Genomic DNA, 15673 nt, shown 5'->3' on the forward strand with positions numbered 1-15673 from the left:
CTTATAGAAACAAACAAAAAAAAGTTGCAGGAAATCCGCAGAGAGGCCAGGCCGGCGCAACGGTACCCCAGGAGCCATTATCTGCCTCAGCCGTCACCTTGGGGCCCGCGGCCCGAGCCCGGGGAGTTGACCAAGGCAGCTCCGCGAGGCCAGCGGGCCAAGGGGCGCAACCACACGAGCGCCGCGGGCAACTCGCCGGCTGGACGCTGGGAGACCAGGCAGCAGCCCACGGCCGAGGGTCAACTCCAGCGACCCAGCGGCCAGCCTGAGGCCCGAGCGCCCCCTGGCGGCGCCGTCGGCAACGGCTAGGCCGTCCACCGCGCGAGCTTTCGTTTCCGCAAGTGAGCTTCCGCAGCCCCCACCAGCCGATCATCTCCCACAGATAGAGGCCTCCTGGCCAATCAGAGAGCCCCAGAGCCATCCTCCCGCCCACCCATGAAGCTTGGGGGCGTGGCGTTCAACCTTAGCCAATGAGAAAAGATTGTCAGTCTTCGGCCGCACGGGTTGGGGGGTAGTTTCTATAGCAAGATGGCGGCGAGCGGCCTCCGCCGAGTTGGTGCTGCGGCCAGTACCTCGGTGAAACCCATTTTCAGCCGGGACATGAACGAGGCCAAGCGGAGGGTGCGCGAGCTCTACCGCGCCTGGTATCGAGAGGTGCCGAACGCTGGTGAGAGGCATCGGCGTACGCGGGGCCCCGGAGGCAGCCACCCAAGGTCGTATCCGTGCGGGCCTCCGATTCTCCCCAGCCGAGCTGAGGTCGCCAACTTGGGCAGAGGAGACTCCGCGTGCTTCAGGGGAGGAGGGTCACCCGAGCCTTGGTGGACCCGACCTGGCGGTGACGCCGGGGTCAGACCAGCAGTGCCCAGCATCCGTACTGCGCTTCTAGGCGCCCTCGGAGCTTTGGCTCCCATATTCCCCCTTAATTCTTACTTAAACCCTGGGAGGGAGGGGAAGGATTGTCAATGACATACTTATAAGGGAGGGAACTGAGGCACCGTGAGTCTCTAAGTGACACATCCGAGGCCCAGAGCTAGCCCGGAGTGGATCTGAAAGCCAGGGTCAACTCCAGCGTTCCAGAATATACTTAGAGACTCCATAGGTTGTATGTATAAGCAAAGTGGTTGTAGGGCTTGAGCGATCATCTGGTTCCCACATCCCTCACACAAAAAGAAACTGAACCAGAGAAGGGAAGTGACTTTCCCAAGGTCATCCGTAAGTCAGTGGTTCCTCTTCCAGAACCCGCCGCAGTGAGATGACCTCCCCTGCCCACTTCAGTCTCCCAAGCCTTGCTCCCTATATTCTACCTTAGGAACCCCTCCCCCCACCCCCAGCTGGCCTGCCCTCTACTACTTCAGAACCCCTGCAATCACTTAGATGTCAGAGAACCAATTTGTACACCTGATGGATTAAAATATAAGTTCTCGGGTGCAGAGACTTTGTTTTCTTATCTTGGCATCCCCCAGTGCTGCCCAGTGTACCTGATGAAAGGTTGGGAAAAATCCTTTCTAAACTGTCAAGGGCAGTACAAACGTCAGGCACTGGATATTTTCTTTTGTTTTAGGTGTTTTAATGTAGACCATCACCACTACTCTGAGAGGGAAGGTGTTTTTAGGCATGCTGAGGCAGCCTAGCATCTGTCAGGGCTGCCCTTTCCCTGCCTGTGTGTGAAAAGCAGTAGAGTCTGGTTACTGAACTTGCTTCCAGGCCCTGCTCCAGGGCCTTACTGGCTGTGACCTTCAGCAGGTTATTTCATCTTGCTGTGCCTCAGTTTCCTCATCTGTAAAATGAGGATAACAATAGTGCCTTCTTCAGAGAGTTACCATATTAAATAGGTTTATATAAAGTGCTTAGGATAAGGCCTGGCACTTAGGCACTCATTAAATGTTGGCCGCTACTATTGTTATTATCATCGTTGTTACTTACAGGGCTTACCTTAACAGGAGCCTCCTTGCAGAACCCAGTGCTTTGATGTATAGGAACTGTGACTGCGCCAGCATTCCTGTCCTCAAGCTGACTTTTTGAGAGACTGTTGATGACCAGAACGTACATCCATGGGCTGCTATGCAGGGAGCGTGAACGAACTACTTACTGGTTCAGGGCCTGCAAATTCAAACGCCTCCAGGGGATTGGTGAATAGGCGTGGGGAGTGACAGTAGCTAGTGTGTGTAGTGTGTTCAAAATTCAGATGTTTCAAAACAATGTTTGCCTAGCAAAAGACTTCTGTGAGTGACCAGAACCCTTTCTTGTTGCTGGGAGGACTCAGGTAGGGAACAGTTGGAATTGATTTACTCGTTTCTTAATAGCAACATTTGTGCTGGATAATTCTTTGTTGTGTGTGGGGCTATATTGTGCATTGTAGGATGTTAGCAATATCCCTGGGCTCTACCCACTAGATGCCAGTAGCACTCTTCCCTCTAACTGTGACAACCCAAAATGCCTCTGGACATTGCCAGATGGTCTATGTGGGGATAGGTGACAAAATCACCACTGGGCTGAGAACCACTAATTTAGACCAAGGAGCATTCAGCAGGCTATAGCTTAGACTGTTCCTGTTTGCCTTCCCACTGCCTTTCTCACTGGTAGAGGGATGTGTTCAGGGGGTTATGATGGAAGGACCCTAGGATAAAGCTATGGCATTTGTCTCTAGAAACAAGGGGTCTTCTTAACCTGGGAGGATGGCCATTCAGGGATCTGACATTGTAAGCAGAACTTTGCATTTGTACGTGTGACAGTTTCCTAAGCTGCATGCACCCAGTGCCCTGGAGTGTGGTTCAGGAGGTCCTGAGGACTGGGAAGGATGGGCACCAGCTCCCCTAGTGCCTGGAGGCTCCTTGTTTTCTTCTCCCAAGGTTGGGCAGGAATCTGACACAAACAAGCAGGAAAGGGCAGGGGAAGATCCCTCCTATTTCTTTCCTTAAAAGAACACCAATTGTAAATTTTGAAACAGTAAACAACCTGGATCCCAGGCCAGAGTTGGCCAGGGGCCAGTGGTGGACTTGAGGCAATCCCCCACAGTGCTCTAGGCCTGACTCCCCTGAAGCAGTAGACGCTTCATTCCAGGATCCATATTAGTTTGCATTTGTTTTTGTATCTCTTCGTCTTATCCCTTTGCGTGCTGTTTTCTAAAACTCCTAATATGATACTAGTGTTTGACCAACTCTCTGGAGGGAAACCTAGATTTATGTTTACCGTTTCCCATGTTCATTTTAAGCTACCAAAGTGAAGGCAGATTTGGGGAGAGATGTGTATAATCGGCTCCCTGTGAGAGGCTGTTGCTGCTGGTTATTGAGTCCCTTCTACTGAGTGATTACCTATAAAGTTGGGATGCACTTTCTCCTGTTCGGTTTCTGCTACTGTGTCTTCCATGGTTGGATCCGAAACATTGCTCTCTGCAGCATGCTGTGGTATTTCCCTCAGCAGAAGCTTTATGTTGCTATCTGCTATCTGTCAGTAAGTTCTGAGAATAGTTACAGACTTATTGTTGATATATGCAGTCACTGACTCAGCCCATAGTGGTTTTCAGATCATTCTGTAGACCAGAATGGACATGTCGCAGGAGCGACAACACAAGGCGTCCTCAGCAAAGGAGAACATGGTCTCCTTCCCCCATCACAATGCTCACGCTAGCCTGAGAGCCTTGTTTCTGCTGTCCCCTCAGCCTGCTGTGCCCCTTCTCTATCCGTATCCCACCTACCACACCAGGCCCCGTTCCTGCCCTTGCTGTCACCAGCAAACCCACTGGAGGCTAACCGCCAGCGGATGGGGTTACAGATGACTAAACCCGCATTTTCAAAGGACATCATATGCCTCATCTGAAGTCCCCAGTCAGAGTCTGCGCCACTATTTTAGGCACTTACTTAATCAGGGGTTGCTAAATACTGTGATTTTGTTTGAATTCATGGATGGCAGTCCCTCCGATTAGAATTGAAGACCGGGAGAACAGGTGCGGCATCAACTCCTCTCCCCTTCCCCCAGTAACCTAATGTGGTGGGAGTTGCTTGCTGGATTGAAGCCTTCCCTCCCTGCACAAACCCTCAGCAGTCTCCCTCAACTCCAAGTTTGTGTGGTGCACAAACCTATACCCCATCATTTTACCTTACTTTTGACCCATCATCTTTTGCCAAATGTTCCATATAATAACCTAACATTTATTGAGAGCACGCCAGGCACTGTTCTGAGGATCTCGCGTTGTCTCAGAATCCTCATGACAGCTCTGGAGTTACATCCGCTATTAGGACCCTCGTTTCCCTCGTACTTGATACATGCACTCAGGCAGAGGGAAGCAATGTACACAGCATCATACGGCTGAGAAATGAGAGCTGGGGTTTGAACTCGGGTTCTTACCCTTGAACGATGCTATCCTGCCCTTCAAGTGCAGTGGTCTAGTCTCCCCAACAAAATGGAAGCTCCTCGAGGGCAGCTGCCATGTCTCATACTTCTTCACATCCTCAAGCACCTCGCTTAGGGATCAGTCTCACGTTGGGTGAGTGGAGTGAACGGGCAACCTCTAAGGGTTCAATGAATATCCATTGACTCAATTTCTTAAAAACGTGTCTTAACCATATCATTTCTACCCTGAATCATGTTTTCTCTTTAGTGAACTTATTCCAGCTAGACATCTCTGTGAAACAGGGACGGGATAAAGTCCGAGAGATGTTTTTGAAGAACGCCCACGTCACAGACCCCAGGGTGGTTGATCTTCTGGTCATCAAGGTAACTCCCCCTCCCGGAGCGACTCAGAAGAGCAGTCCGCTTGTCCAGAGCTTTTCAGTCTTCCCATATGAATGTTTTTGTCTCCAAGTTTGAAAAGCAACTACTGGGCCAGCAACTGGTGCTTAGTGTCTCAAAGGAACAGTTGAACTTGGAGGTTATCTCCTGGTTAAATCGACTGTAAGATTGTTCAAGAGAAAATTCACTGGGGCTTGCATTTTATAACTAAAAAAAGATACAGAGAGGAAAGTTTGAACTCGTCTTGAACCTCATCCCTAGAAGTCAGTGCTTCCCCTGGCGGCCAGTTGGCCAAGTCCTGTGTAAATGGAGTCAAATCCTGGCCCTGATTCTGTCTCCCTAGTGAGTGACACTGACATCAGTGGGAGCTGTAGCATGGACCAGTAAATGACCTGGAAGAAATGTGAAGCAGAAATACAAGTTAAGCCACTCAGGTGAGGCAGCATGGGGAGCGGCCTATGGACCTGTAGGTCTCTCCTCTTAGGCCAGTTAGCCAGCGTTAAAGACTATTTGAAAGGCCTCAGAGATCATTTAGTCCAACCACCTCCTTTTCCAGATGAGAAACTGTGGTCTAGACTGAGTACCTTCCTTCCCCACGGGCACTCGAGTCAGTGCCAGCGTGGAGAATAGCATCCTGGCCTTCAGTGTCGTGCCCTTGCACTCAACCACTTTGACTGACAACCTCTCCCTTCACTTGTGCAGGGAAAGATGGAACTGGAGGAGACGATTAACGTGTGGAAGCAGCGGACACATATTATGCGGTTCTTCCATGAAACAGAAGCGCCTAGGCCAAAGGATTTCCTGTCCAAGTTCTATGTTGGCCATGACCCATGAAGTCACTCAGTGGAAAGGTGCATGTTGATATTTAAATCCTTTAGAGCACAAATAAACTCAATGTATGATGATCACTTCATGACAGGATCCCATTGAAGCAATGGGAAGCTCTGTTTCTGCAGTCTCTCTCACTTTTTGCGTGAACAAGTGGGGCAGGGGTATACACACCACCTGTTCTTTCCCTTTTCCTGAAGTGTGGTGTTTCCTGTAAATTAGATTGGATTCTCTTTTCTCAGAGCCTCGCATGTTAGTAAACAGGAACGATGAGGCCATCTGTTCTGAAACTGTCATACTAAGTCTGAGGCTAGATGACTTCGTTAATTTAGCTGTGTTTCTACAGCCTCCGGGATTGGATGGCAGAGTGTCATAGCCCAGATTAGCAGAATTAGCCGGCTCTTGCTGTTGGAGGGGGTCAGAGCAGCGCTAAGGCACAGAAGTAAAGCTGACAAGCTGGGCTATTTTTCCCTGGATTTTGAAGAAAATGGCTGCTCAGAGGCCTAGCCCCTCTATCTGCAACAAACACAGGGTCCTTACAATGAAATTCATTTCCTACTCACTTAGGCTCCCTGCTAGGGACACAGCTGTTCACAGCACACAGAACAGAAATATTCCAGCTGTTTTTGCAAATGGCTGTAGCTCTAAAGTGACAGAATAAATGTTGACCCAGGTTAAAGAACTGACCTCTGCTTTGGATGTTAGTCTTCTCTGTTCCTTCCCTGGACAGTGTAACTGCTGGAGAAAGGGGTTCAGTCACCCTGAGCATTCCCCAATTTTTCAGTACCAACAACCCCTTTATCTTTTCACCTAAGGAACCCAAGTGACAGACCCATTCTAATAATCATATTTTCAAGTAGTTTTAAATGAACAATCAAAGCTCTTATGATTGGCATGTGACAATTAGCCCGTGTTACTCAGCACAAAAAAAGCTTGAGGGTTTGGTTAGCCTGTGCAGCTTTACTGAGGAAAAAGCGCCACAGGCAGTTCCTGTGAAGCTTTTGTTAATAATGAAAATAGGTCGCAGGCCCAATAATTATGGGTCCATAGGAGGCCTGGAGATCCCAGGTAGTAAATCAAAGGCCTACTGGAGAAAGGACAACACAGACAAGAAAGAAAGGGTAACAGCTAGAGCAGGGGTGTCCAAACTGCCGCCCACGGACCAACTGTGGCCCATGAGCCATTGTTAATTGGCCAGCAGCAAATTCCAAAAATATATTTAGTTTACTTAAATAAACCAGGTGAGGCAATACGTACTTCACCTCGAGTGAGTGGCCCGGCTGTTCGTGTATTTTACCGCATATGGCCCTTGGTGAAAAACGCTAAAAAACGTTTGGGGGCCGGCCCGGTGGCTCAGGCGGTTAGACCTCCGTGCTCCTAACTCCGAAGGCTGCCGGTTCGATTCCCACATGGGCTAGTGGGCTCTCAACCACAAGGTTGCCAGTTCAATTCCTCGAGTCCCGCAAGGGGTGGTGGGCTCTGCCCCCTGCAACTAAGATTGAACACGGCACCTTGAGCTGAGCTGCCTCCCGGATGGCTCAGTTGTTGGTTGGAGCGTGGGCTCTCAACCACAAGGTTGCCAGTTCAATTCCTCGACTCCCGCAAGGGATGGTGGGCAGCGCCCCCTGCAACTAAAATTGAACATGGCACCTTGAGCTGAGCTGCCGCTGAGCTCCCAGATGGCTTAGTTGGTTGGAGTATGTCCTCTCAACCACAAGGTTGCCGGTTCGACTTCCGCAAGGGATGGTGGGCTATGCCCCCTGAAACTAGCAACGGCAACTGGACCTGGAGCTGAGCTGCGCCCTCCACAACTAAGACTGAAAAGAACAACAACTTGACTTGGAGAAAAGTCCTGAAAGTGCACACTGTTCCCCAATAAAGTCCTGTTCCCCTTCCCCAATAAAAAAAAAACAAAAAACGTTTGGACACCCCTGAACCAGAGCCTACTCACACTGAGGAACTGCGGCCATCAGTCATACATAGCTGAAGTGTATTATGTTTATTCATCATTTGCTTGGTGCTCATTGGACAGCACATCTCGGAACCTCCCAGAGCCTGGGAATCTGGGCTGTGGTCACGAACCATGCGGGAGGCTTCACTGGAGTTAGGAGGCTGAGGGCCTTCCCGGGGCCCTTCTGCTGACAGGCAAGGAGGAGAGGCTGCGAGCATCACCATTTCCTAACTCAGGGCTTCCCCATTTACTTCTCCATGACCTGAAGAAAGGAAAACAGCTGTGAATTGGACAACAGAGCAGGCCTTTATCCACATACTGAGAATTCCACAGCGTGGTTCTACCAAACAGGAGACAGGCAGTTTTGAGTACGTTTGATCATATGTTTACTGAGCATGCACCCCAGACCAGGCACTGGGGGCCCAAAGGTAGAAAAAGCATGTTCCCTGCCAGCAAGCAGGTCAACCTAATAGAGTCTGGGGTGTATGTATATGTTTAAGGACATAATACTGAGTGTCACAAAAGAGGTACTGGTCAGTCAGAGGAATGAGCGGTCACTTTCAAATGGAGGAACGTGGGAAGACTACATTAAAGAATCGATGGAAATAAGACAGCAGTGGGACACAGCCTTCCCAGGGGGAGGAACAGGGAGCCAATGCCTGGGAGTGAGAGCCTGGGCAACTCAAGAAATGGTGAGTACTGGGCATAGGTGTGTGGTTGGGAACATGGAAAAGGCTGGAATAACAGGTGTGACCAGATCATGGCAAGCCTTGAATGCCAGACTAAGGAATCAGGAGTGACCTTATCGATGACAGTAATGCAGTCACACAGCACAAGTCAACACAAGAAAGCTGAATGTGTCAGGCACGGGGGGCAGGGCTCATGGGCACTGCTGACCAGGCCTTGGTGCCCATGTACAGGCTGTCTGGTGAGGATCTGCAGTTTGTGCATTTCAATGTGGAGCACCGAAATGAAGCTGTCTGGTGGGTGTGCAAGGCATATTAAATTGTCGAGAAAATTCGGGGATGGAGAAAGAGTACACAGAGCAAATGAAAAGGCTGGCTGGAATGCAGTGTAGCTGGAAGAGATCCCAGTGAATTTTAAGTCAGTAAAGACAGTTGCCCTCGTCCAACAGAAAAGGCACAATAATATTAGCCACCAAGGGAGTCAATTCATTGAAGGTCTGTACTTCCACTTCGAGTGTCCAGATGGTGCTTGCTACCAGGCCAAACTGCATCACAGTTCTGACGTTCCAACCCCCTTCCTGCTCCTGGTCCACACAAGGGAATAGCAAGTCTTACCGGTTAGTCGTCGTCGTCATCGTCCTCTGGAACAAAAATGTCATGCTCTTCAAGTAGAGCAGCAAAGTTCTTGCTAATAAGAGTCCCGACGTAGAGAAAGGGGATCACGATGGAGAACACACGGAGAAGGCCAAAGGACATCTGCAGAGGGTCAGAGCAGTGGCTGTGAGCTCCAGAGCCCACTGTGGCAGGACTGCAGACGGCCTGGCCCTCTCAGGGTCATTCCCTCCTATAGACCCCAGACCCATCATAAACAACTTGGTTTTAAAGTCCTTGGGAAAATTCAGAGCAAGAAAAATAGATAAAGTGACTTTAGAACCATCAAAGTGGATTCCAGAAAGAAAAGTATAAGGCACTCTAGACATCAAAAAATTCAGGTACAACCTGGTAATTACTTGCAGATACCTACAAATAGGTGAGAAAGTACTAAGAGGACTGGACTGTGGAAATAAAGTTCAGCTCTACTTACAGACACTAAATACATGGAAATGGATTACAAAAAGATGTACAGCAAAAGGATATTCTACACAGTTCTTTAATAGGTTCCCTGGTGACAGAAATTTGACTTTGCCACATTAAATTTTAGAAACAGGTATATTCTGAAAAGTGAGCATAGTCTTCACACTGCAAGACTAGCTATTTAGATGGACTGGGGAGTTTCAGTGAAATCTCAACATTTTCTCTTGTATTTTCCTATGGAGTTTCAAAAAAAACCCACAACTTTTTTTCAGCTATGCCTTTTTATAAGGCATGTTCTTCCCCAACATGGACCCTGCACCTTCCTGCTTCTTGCTCTGAAAAAACCCAGAACTCACTTGTCTGCGAGCTCGCATAAGCTAGACTAGCTTTTAAGAATTTTTATTTTGTAATTCCCACTCCTGGAGTCAAAAAGCAAACTTGTTTGGTATAAAGGACGATTTCCGTTTTACTTAGAAAACCCCAAGGGTACTAAGGACATGTGAAAGCATTCAGTGGTGGAAAAAACAGGATCTGGTGGAGGTTGTACCAGCAGGAAACCTGGATTCCAGGACCTAACTCAGCTGCTAGCTTTGGACACTGGCTTCACCACTCTGGCCTCTGATTCTCTATTTGTAAAAGAGTGATTGTAATAATCCCCTGAATACCTCAGGACTGCAAATCACATGATTTAAGTACTAGGTCAAAACTCATAAAAAATAAAGCCCATCTCAAGTACACTTCATTGACAAAGTCCTCCCATAAGTCGTTATTTCATCCCAAGATCTCTGAGGTAGACAGGGCAGAGGTTACATGACTTGTCTATACTGGATGCATAATTCTGAGTCTTCGTGCTCCAGAGATCTAGGCACCGCGCTCACGATAAACTAGTGCAAAACGCTGTCTTTCTCAGTTCTTGCCCCCTATCTTCAGTCTCCATACACCCAACTCAACATCCGGATCTAACCCGAGCATTTCCTCCCACCTGTCAAAATTAGCAGCGTATTAACGCAAAACTGTCCTAGAGCCGGCTTCCTAAGACGGTCGTTATGATTCGCCACTATTCCTATCAATCAACGTCGACCCGCACACAGTCCCCACCATGATTGGCCTCGGCCCCTTCACCCCGCCTCCAGGAAGACACTCACTTTCACTGGTTTGGGCAAAATGGCGCCGCTGCGAGTAACGATGACTGACCTCGACGGTACCAGGCTCCGACCTGAGTCGCCCCGTCCAGCAGAGAGATCGCCATCTTTCTTCAAGCTCGGTCCGCTCCGAAGAGCCCCGGATCGGACGGGTGCCAAGGCCAGCCAGCGAGCCGCTCTGAGCGCCATCTCCCAGCTCCGCCCCTACCCCCGGCACCCGGCACCCAGCGTCTAGCCCTGGTGACGCCCTCGGGAAGAACGCCGCCCCAAGCCTCGCGAGGCTTTCGGGATCAAACGCGAGGTCCAGCCTCACACTCGCGCAGTTCGCCTAGTTCTTGTTGCCGTGGGAAGGAGGCATTTGTCACGGGCCTCCGTGACGTCACGAGGACGACGCCTTCTCTCTCATTCCGGGCCCAGTGGGCAGGACCATCGGCTACGGTCGTCCGTGTGAAGCCTTCATATTTCTTTCATTTTTCCCCACCCAGGACAGCCAGGGCTTGGCAGAGCAGCTCTCAAGTGATCGTTGAAATAAACTTGAGTAACCGAAATGAGTAATAAAAAAACTTAGTGTTTTAATCGTACAAAAAAATACTGTAACAATAAGAAAGGCAAAAGCATGGAATATCTGGAGTATCTGTATAAAACAAGGTGCAGTGGGCTGTGGAGCTCCTCTACAGAGCTGGGAAGGCAGCCCTTCTTCCTCAAAACAAGCCGGACAGGAGTGGGTCCTGGACCCTGGGCCAGCATCTCAGCCACAGGGCTTTAAGGCTCTGAGCGGCAGCCTCCTGGCCTAGTTGTGCGTTGGTCAGGCTGCCAGAGACCCCAGTAAGGGAGAGAGAGGCTAAGACGGGGCAGATTGTATGTATCCGGGGAGGGGGCGGGGGGGGGGGGCGGGGAGGCGTTCTCTGCATCTGCCACCCACCCACACTGCCACCATGCTCCTAGGGCATCAAGCCAGTCTGGCCTCTGGCTCTATGGAGCCAGCCACTTTACCTCCCAGAACAACGGAAAAAGAAAACACCTGGCCTGCTGGTGAGAGTAGCAATGAGAAGGTCTTGGCAGGTACACATTAGGTGACAAGCAGGACCTTAAATGAGTTCCCAAGTGGTTTCAAGAGCAGAAAGCCCAGGGGAGAGAATTTATCATGGGGTACCAGGAATCCTATGCCCAAGCTCCCAGAATGTCCAGGACTGAGAAACAACAAATAGGCTTTCCTGGGGAGCCACACTGCCTGCCCACCTTTTATTCAGCTTCCCACTTGGCAGATCCAGGAGCTGACTGCTGTGGACTGAGTTCAGGAAGGATTTCTGCTGACATAAAAGCTACCAGCCTATCCTGGGTCTATGTCCAGCACCATCTGTTGACAGGACAGCCAGGGAGAGGGAAAGGATGGGGCCCTAACACTCTCTGAGCAGAATAAACCCCTCTGTATTGGCCAAAGTCCTCTCCCTCCAAAGGGCCCTTCCCAGACTGTAGAGTGGGGATTCCATGCCCAATCTTCCCAGCACTCAGGAAGAGCTGAGCCCCAGAAACCCACATGATATAATAAATCCACTTTCTCTGTTATGTCAGTCCCCAAAGCCAGCTTCTGTTACCTAAATGCACGCAAGACTCCCCAGGTTGGAAACTGGCTGAGTCTGGTGTGTAGATCAAAGGCAGGGTGGCCTGTGGCCGTGTCATATTATTCCCCACTTCCTCCATTTCACTAATATCCCCTGAGTGAGGAACGGTCCAGCACTGTGTCAGGAAACTTGGGCCTCACTCTGTGACTGCTGAGCAAGCCACCTTTCCTCTCTGGGCCTCAGGAAGTAAAGGGGTTGGAAGTTATGATTCCTCAGTCCCCTCCAGGCACAAAGGTATATCCAGAACCTGGAGAAGGCCTAAAAAGCAGGAAGGAGAGAAACACCCCCCTCAAAAAAAAATTTGAAAAGCAACTTTGGAACATCAAACTCCTGAAAAAGAATTGCCCTGGCGTCCTGACCAGCAGGACAAGGGCAGAACGGTAAGGGCCCAGGCTCAGGGCCTATCCTGTTCCTCACATTCTGGGTGGCTCCCCCGAGCCCTCTGTAGCCACCCCTGCCTTAGCTTCAGGATCTCCTGGCCGTACCAGTCGTGCAGGGTAGAGAAGCAAGAGGTCTCAGGGGACACAGGGCTCTGCCCCCTGCCTAGGAGGAGGTTGGTAGGGCCCTGTAGCTCACATTCAGCCAGGCCCGACCCTGCTGGCCTGCTGCCCCCTTCTTCCGCCAAACCTACAGAGCTGCAATCCCTGGAGAGGGAGTAACCGTTCTCCAGGCCCCGAGACAAGTGGTCAGGAGCCTGGGGCTTACAGCGGCTGGGAATGGCCTTCCAGGATGAGTGGCGATGCAACGCCAGGCTCTGGCGGGCATCACGCAATTGGCTCTCCAGCTCACGCACCACCAGGCGCATGTAGCCAAAACTTGCCCGGGACAGTGCCTTCACCCAGGCTTCCTGGGCTGCCGGCCCATCAGCTGCAAGCAGGTGTGGGCGCACACCAGGGGCATCGAAACAGATGGCAAAGGCAAATTCCTCAGGCACAGGAGCCTCAGCCAACTCGACCGTGCAGCCCTCCAGCACCACCAGGCCCAGTGGGGCCCGGCTCTCTCGACTCTCGAAGGAGAACAGCAGATTGCCCTTGAGGACAAACCAGCATCTTCGGCCAGTGCCACTGGGGGTGGGTGGAGTCCCTGGGCCTCCCCAAGTGCGCAGGAAGCCCATGTGGTCTGCTGGGGAGTTGCTCAATGCATAGTGGGCCACACTTCTCTCATTCAGCTTCATGGCTCCCACATGAATTATGAGGCAAGAGAGGTGACCGCGAATCAGAGAGGGAGGAAGCCCCCGTGTCCCTGTGGGGAAAAAAATATTGGCTCTGGAGGAGGCCTAGCTCCAACCCTGTGGCCTCTACTGATTTGCTGTGTGCCTTGAGGCTCTCAGTGTCTTCATTAGTGGAATGAGCCTATCTCCCTTGCCTTTTCTTTCAGTGTATCATGCAAAGCACTGGACATCAGAGGACTCAGAGAGAAGAATAATGTGATTGTATCAGGCCAGGAGGTATGGCAGGGCTTTGATACGGCTTTTTAAAATCCAGAAACAGGCCCCAGCTGAGCATTTCAGGACCCCGAGCCCATAGAATCCTTTGTGCTTAAACTATCCCTTAATCTGGGGCCTCTTAGTGCCAACCCTGAGGTCAAACCTCCAAGGTTTCCATGACCCTCCTGACTCATGGAAAATCAAGGCTTAGAGCAGTGAAGGTGAACTGCACAAGGTCACATGGCCAGTGAGAAGCAGAACTTGTTCTCCTGATTCCCTCACCTGCTGGGGGCAAGTCTTGGCAATGACCCACTTACCAGCAGAGCTTGCTAGGTGGGGGCAGGAGCCTCTCTTGTCTGGCCACAGAGCTCAACACTTCGACCACGTGACCCCAGTGCACCTGCAAAATAATTCTCAAATCCAGTCAACTCATCCTAAAGAATGAGAACTCTTAGCCTTTGGGGCCCAGTAAAACCACCATCTCCTCCAGGAAGACTTCCCTGGCCCAGTAATTCTCTACCCACCCACACCAGGCTCCTAGGAGCAATTTAAGGGGCTGGGTCCTACTGTCTTGACCTTCACTATTCAGACCTTAGCTCCTTGCCCCCTGAGGCTAGGTCAGAGTCAAGTGCCCTCATAGCTTCTAATTTTTTCCCTTCTAGCATTGTCACACAGTTTATCTGTAGGCTTTAATTTAAATCACCTAATCTGAGAGGCCTGCCCTGCTCACTGTATGAAGGGGCACCTGATCGCCAAGGTGGCCTGGTCCAAGATGCCCCAACCAGCTGTCTCCTCATTTGTTTTCATTTCCTTCATCCCACAATGATTTCCTTTGTGTTTGCAGCGCTGTCTCCAGCCCCAGAATGTCTAGGGGCCGACCTGGCTTTGCTCCCTGTGTATCCCCAATATCCAGCCCCCTGCAGGGCTCGGGGACGCCCTCAGGAAGTATTTGTTGAAGTAACTGGGATTACAACAGTTAACAAAACAAAGTTCCTCCTTTCTGGAGCCTACATTCTTGCGGGGAAAACACAATGCAAACAGACAAAAATAAAAAATAATAAATGGATTTAAAGTTAATTAAATAATAAATAACGGAAAAAACGGTCGATAAGGGCTATCTGTGAGAGAAATAAGCAGGGACCTCGGATGGGGGTCCGCGGGTGGGGAGGAGATCACAGGTGTTTGCTGGAGGACTGGCCTCATCTCTGTCCTGGGCCCAGCACTGGGGCGCAGGCAGAGAGAGGGTCAGGAGCCCGCGGATCTGTGCCCTCTCCTCTGCCGTGTGCCTGGGGAAGGGTGTTGCCCCCAACCCCTCGCAAGCTTGCGAGGTCCAGATAGCACACTCGGTGGGAGGCCGATGCGCACCGCATTTTTCCGGATTCTTTTGTTGGAGGAGCAGTGGGCTGGGGCCGCAGGACCCACTAGCCAGTGGCCACCGCGGTGGACCCTGAAACAGGAGTCTCCACATCGAGAACTCGCCGGCGGCTGCTCTCTCGGTTTCCCCGTCAGCGCAAAGGGGATGTCCTGCCACGTCCCCGCGAGCCACGCCTTCCTGGAGGCCGCCTCCTCCCGGAGCCCGCCGGGCCCTCTCTCACCTCCGCGCCGCCCAGCGCGCCGAAGCCCAGGAGGGTGGCCGGCGGGCTGGGCTGCGGCCGCTCCCCGGGGTGATCTCGTCTCCCAACCCTGCTGAGGAAGAGGGGAGACCCCACCCGGGCAGCTCGAGTTGCCTCCCCCACGTCTCCCTGTCCGGGACTCACCAGGTCTGGATCCGTGAAGATGCCCCTTGATTCACGCGGGAGGGAAACTGAGGCCGGAGAGGTCGGGACCTGCCTGAACCACAGAACTGGTCAGGGGCGGGCGGCCTCGAACCCAGGGTCCCACCTCCAGTGGTTGGCAGGCCTGGGACTGAGCCACCCCCACCTCCCTGCGGGGAGAACTCGGAGTCCTCTTTCCCCCTTCAGTCCCCCTCGCCCTGCCACGCCCACTTCTGCCGCAGCCAAGCCTCTTTAGGCCTCGCCCGCCCGGGCGCCTCCTCTGGGCGGGCTCCTACTCAGCCCGCAAGGCCCGACCGAGCTTCCTGACCACTCAGCTGGGCCCCCAGTGTCCAGATCTCTGCTTCTGGTGTTACCCGTTTCTGCTTGCGCTACTCGCAGCCTCCGCCCAGGTTCTGTCCACGGGTAGGCCTGTGTTGTGCATTGGTCTAATATGATTTCAAA

General features: G+C 51.6%; 3 protein-coding genes across 3 annotated transcripts; 1 reads left to right on the forward strand and 2 right to left on the reverse strand.

The window, feature by feature from the left end:
• The first annotated feature begins 495 nt into the window (after positions 1-495).
• On the forward strand, positions 496-5641 carry NDUFA6 (NADH:ubiquinone oxidoreductase subunit A6). The gene is made up of 3 exons (XM_019734532.3): positions 496-667; positions 4598-4713; positions 5431-5641. The coding sequence occupies exons 1-3, from the start codon at positions 529-531 to the stop codon at positions 5560-5562; spliced, it is 387 nt and encodes a 128-aa protein (XP_019590091.2). The 5' UTR covers positions 496-528; the 3' UTR covers positions 5563-5641.
• A 1895-nt stretch (positions 5642-7536) lies between these two features.
• On the reverse strand, positions 7537-10804 carry SMDT1 (single-pass membrane protein with aspartate rich tail 1). The gene is made up of 3 exons (XM_019734534.3): positions 10413-10804; positions 8809-8949; positions 7537-7769 (listed from the first exon to the last, which is right to left on the reverse strand). The coding sequence occupies exons 1-2, from the start codon at positions 10596-10598 to the stop codon at positions 8812-8814; spliced, it is 324 nt and encodes a 107-aa protein (XP_019590093.2). The 5' UTR covers positions 10599-10804; the 3' UTR covers positions 7537-7769; positions 8809-8811.
• Positions 10805-10957: 153 nt separating this feature from the next.
• PHETA2 (PH domain containing endocytic trafficking adaptor 2) lies at positions 10958-15583 on the reverse strand. The gene is made up of 3 exons (XM_019734531.3): positions 15215-15583; positions 13775-13857; positions 10958-13273 (listed from the first exon to the last, which is right to left on the reverse strand). The coding sequence occupies exon 3, from the start codon at positions 13203-13205 to the stop codon at positions 12426-12428; it is 780 nt and encodes a 259-aa protein (XP_019590090.3). The 5' UTR covers positions 13206-13273; positions 13775-13857; positions 15215-15583; the 3' UTR covers positions 10958-12425.
• Positions 15584-15673: the final 90 nt, after the last annotated feature.

Source organism: Rhinolophus sinicus, chromosome 1 (assembly GCF_057876585.1).
Source record: "Rhinolophus sinicus isolate RSI-liver-muscle chromosome 1, RSI-T2T, whole genome shotgun sequence".
Classification (NCBI taxonomy): domain Eukaryota; kingdom Metazoa; phylum Chordata; class Mammalia; order Chiroptera; family Rhinolophidae; genus Rhinolophus; species Rhinolophus sinicus.

Coding starts and splice junctions, on each gene's coding strand:
- NDUFA6 (XM_019734532.3), top strand. CDS start 529: ATGGCGGCGAGCGGCCTCCGCCGAGTTGGTGCTGCGGCCAGTACCTCG. Junction 668..4,597: donor TCGAGAGGTGCCGAACGCTG/GTGAGAGGCATC, acceptor TTTTCTCTTTAG/TGAACTTATTCCAGCTAGAC. Junction 4,714..5,430: donor TTGATCTTCTGGTCATCAAG/GTAACTCCCCCT, acceptor TCACTTGTGCAG/GGAAAGATGGAACTGGAGGA.
- SMDT1 (XM_019734534.3), bottom strand. CDS start 10,598: ATGGCGCTCAGAGCGGCTCGCTGGCTGGCCTTGGCACCCGTCCGATCC. Junction 8,950..10,412: donor TTTTGCCCAAACCAGTGAAA/GTGAGTGTCTTC, acceptor GACCCTCTGCAG/ATGTCCTTTGGCCTTCTCCG.
- PHETA2 (XM_019734531.3), bottom strand. CDS start 13,205: ATGAAGCTGAATGAGAGAAGTGTGGCCCACTATGCATTGAGCAACTCC.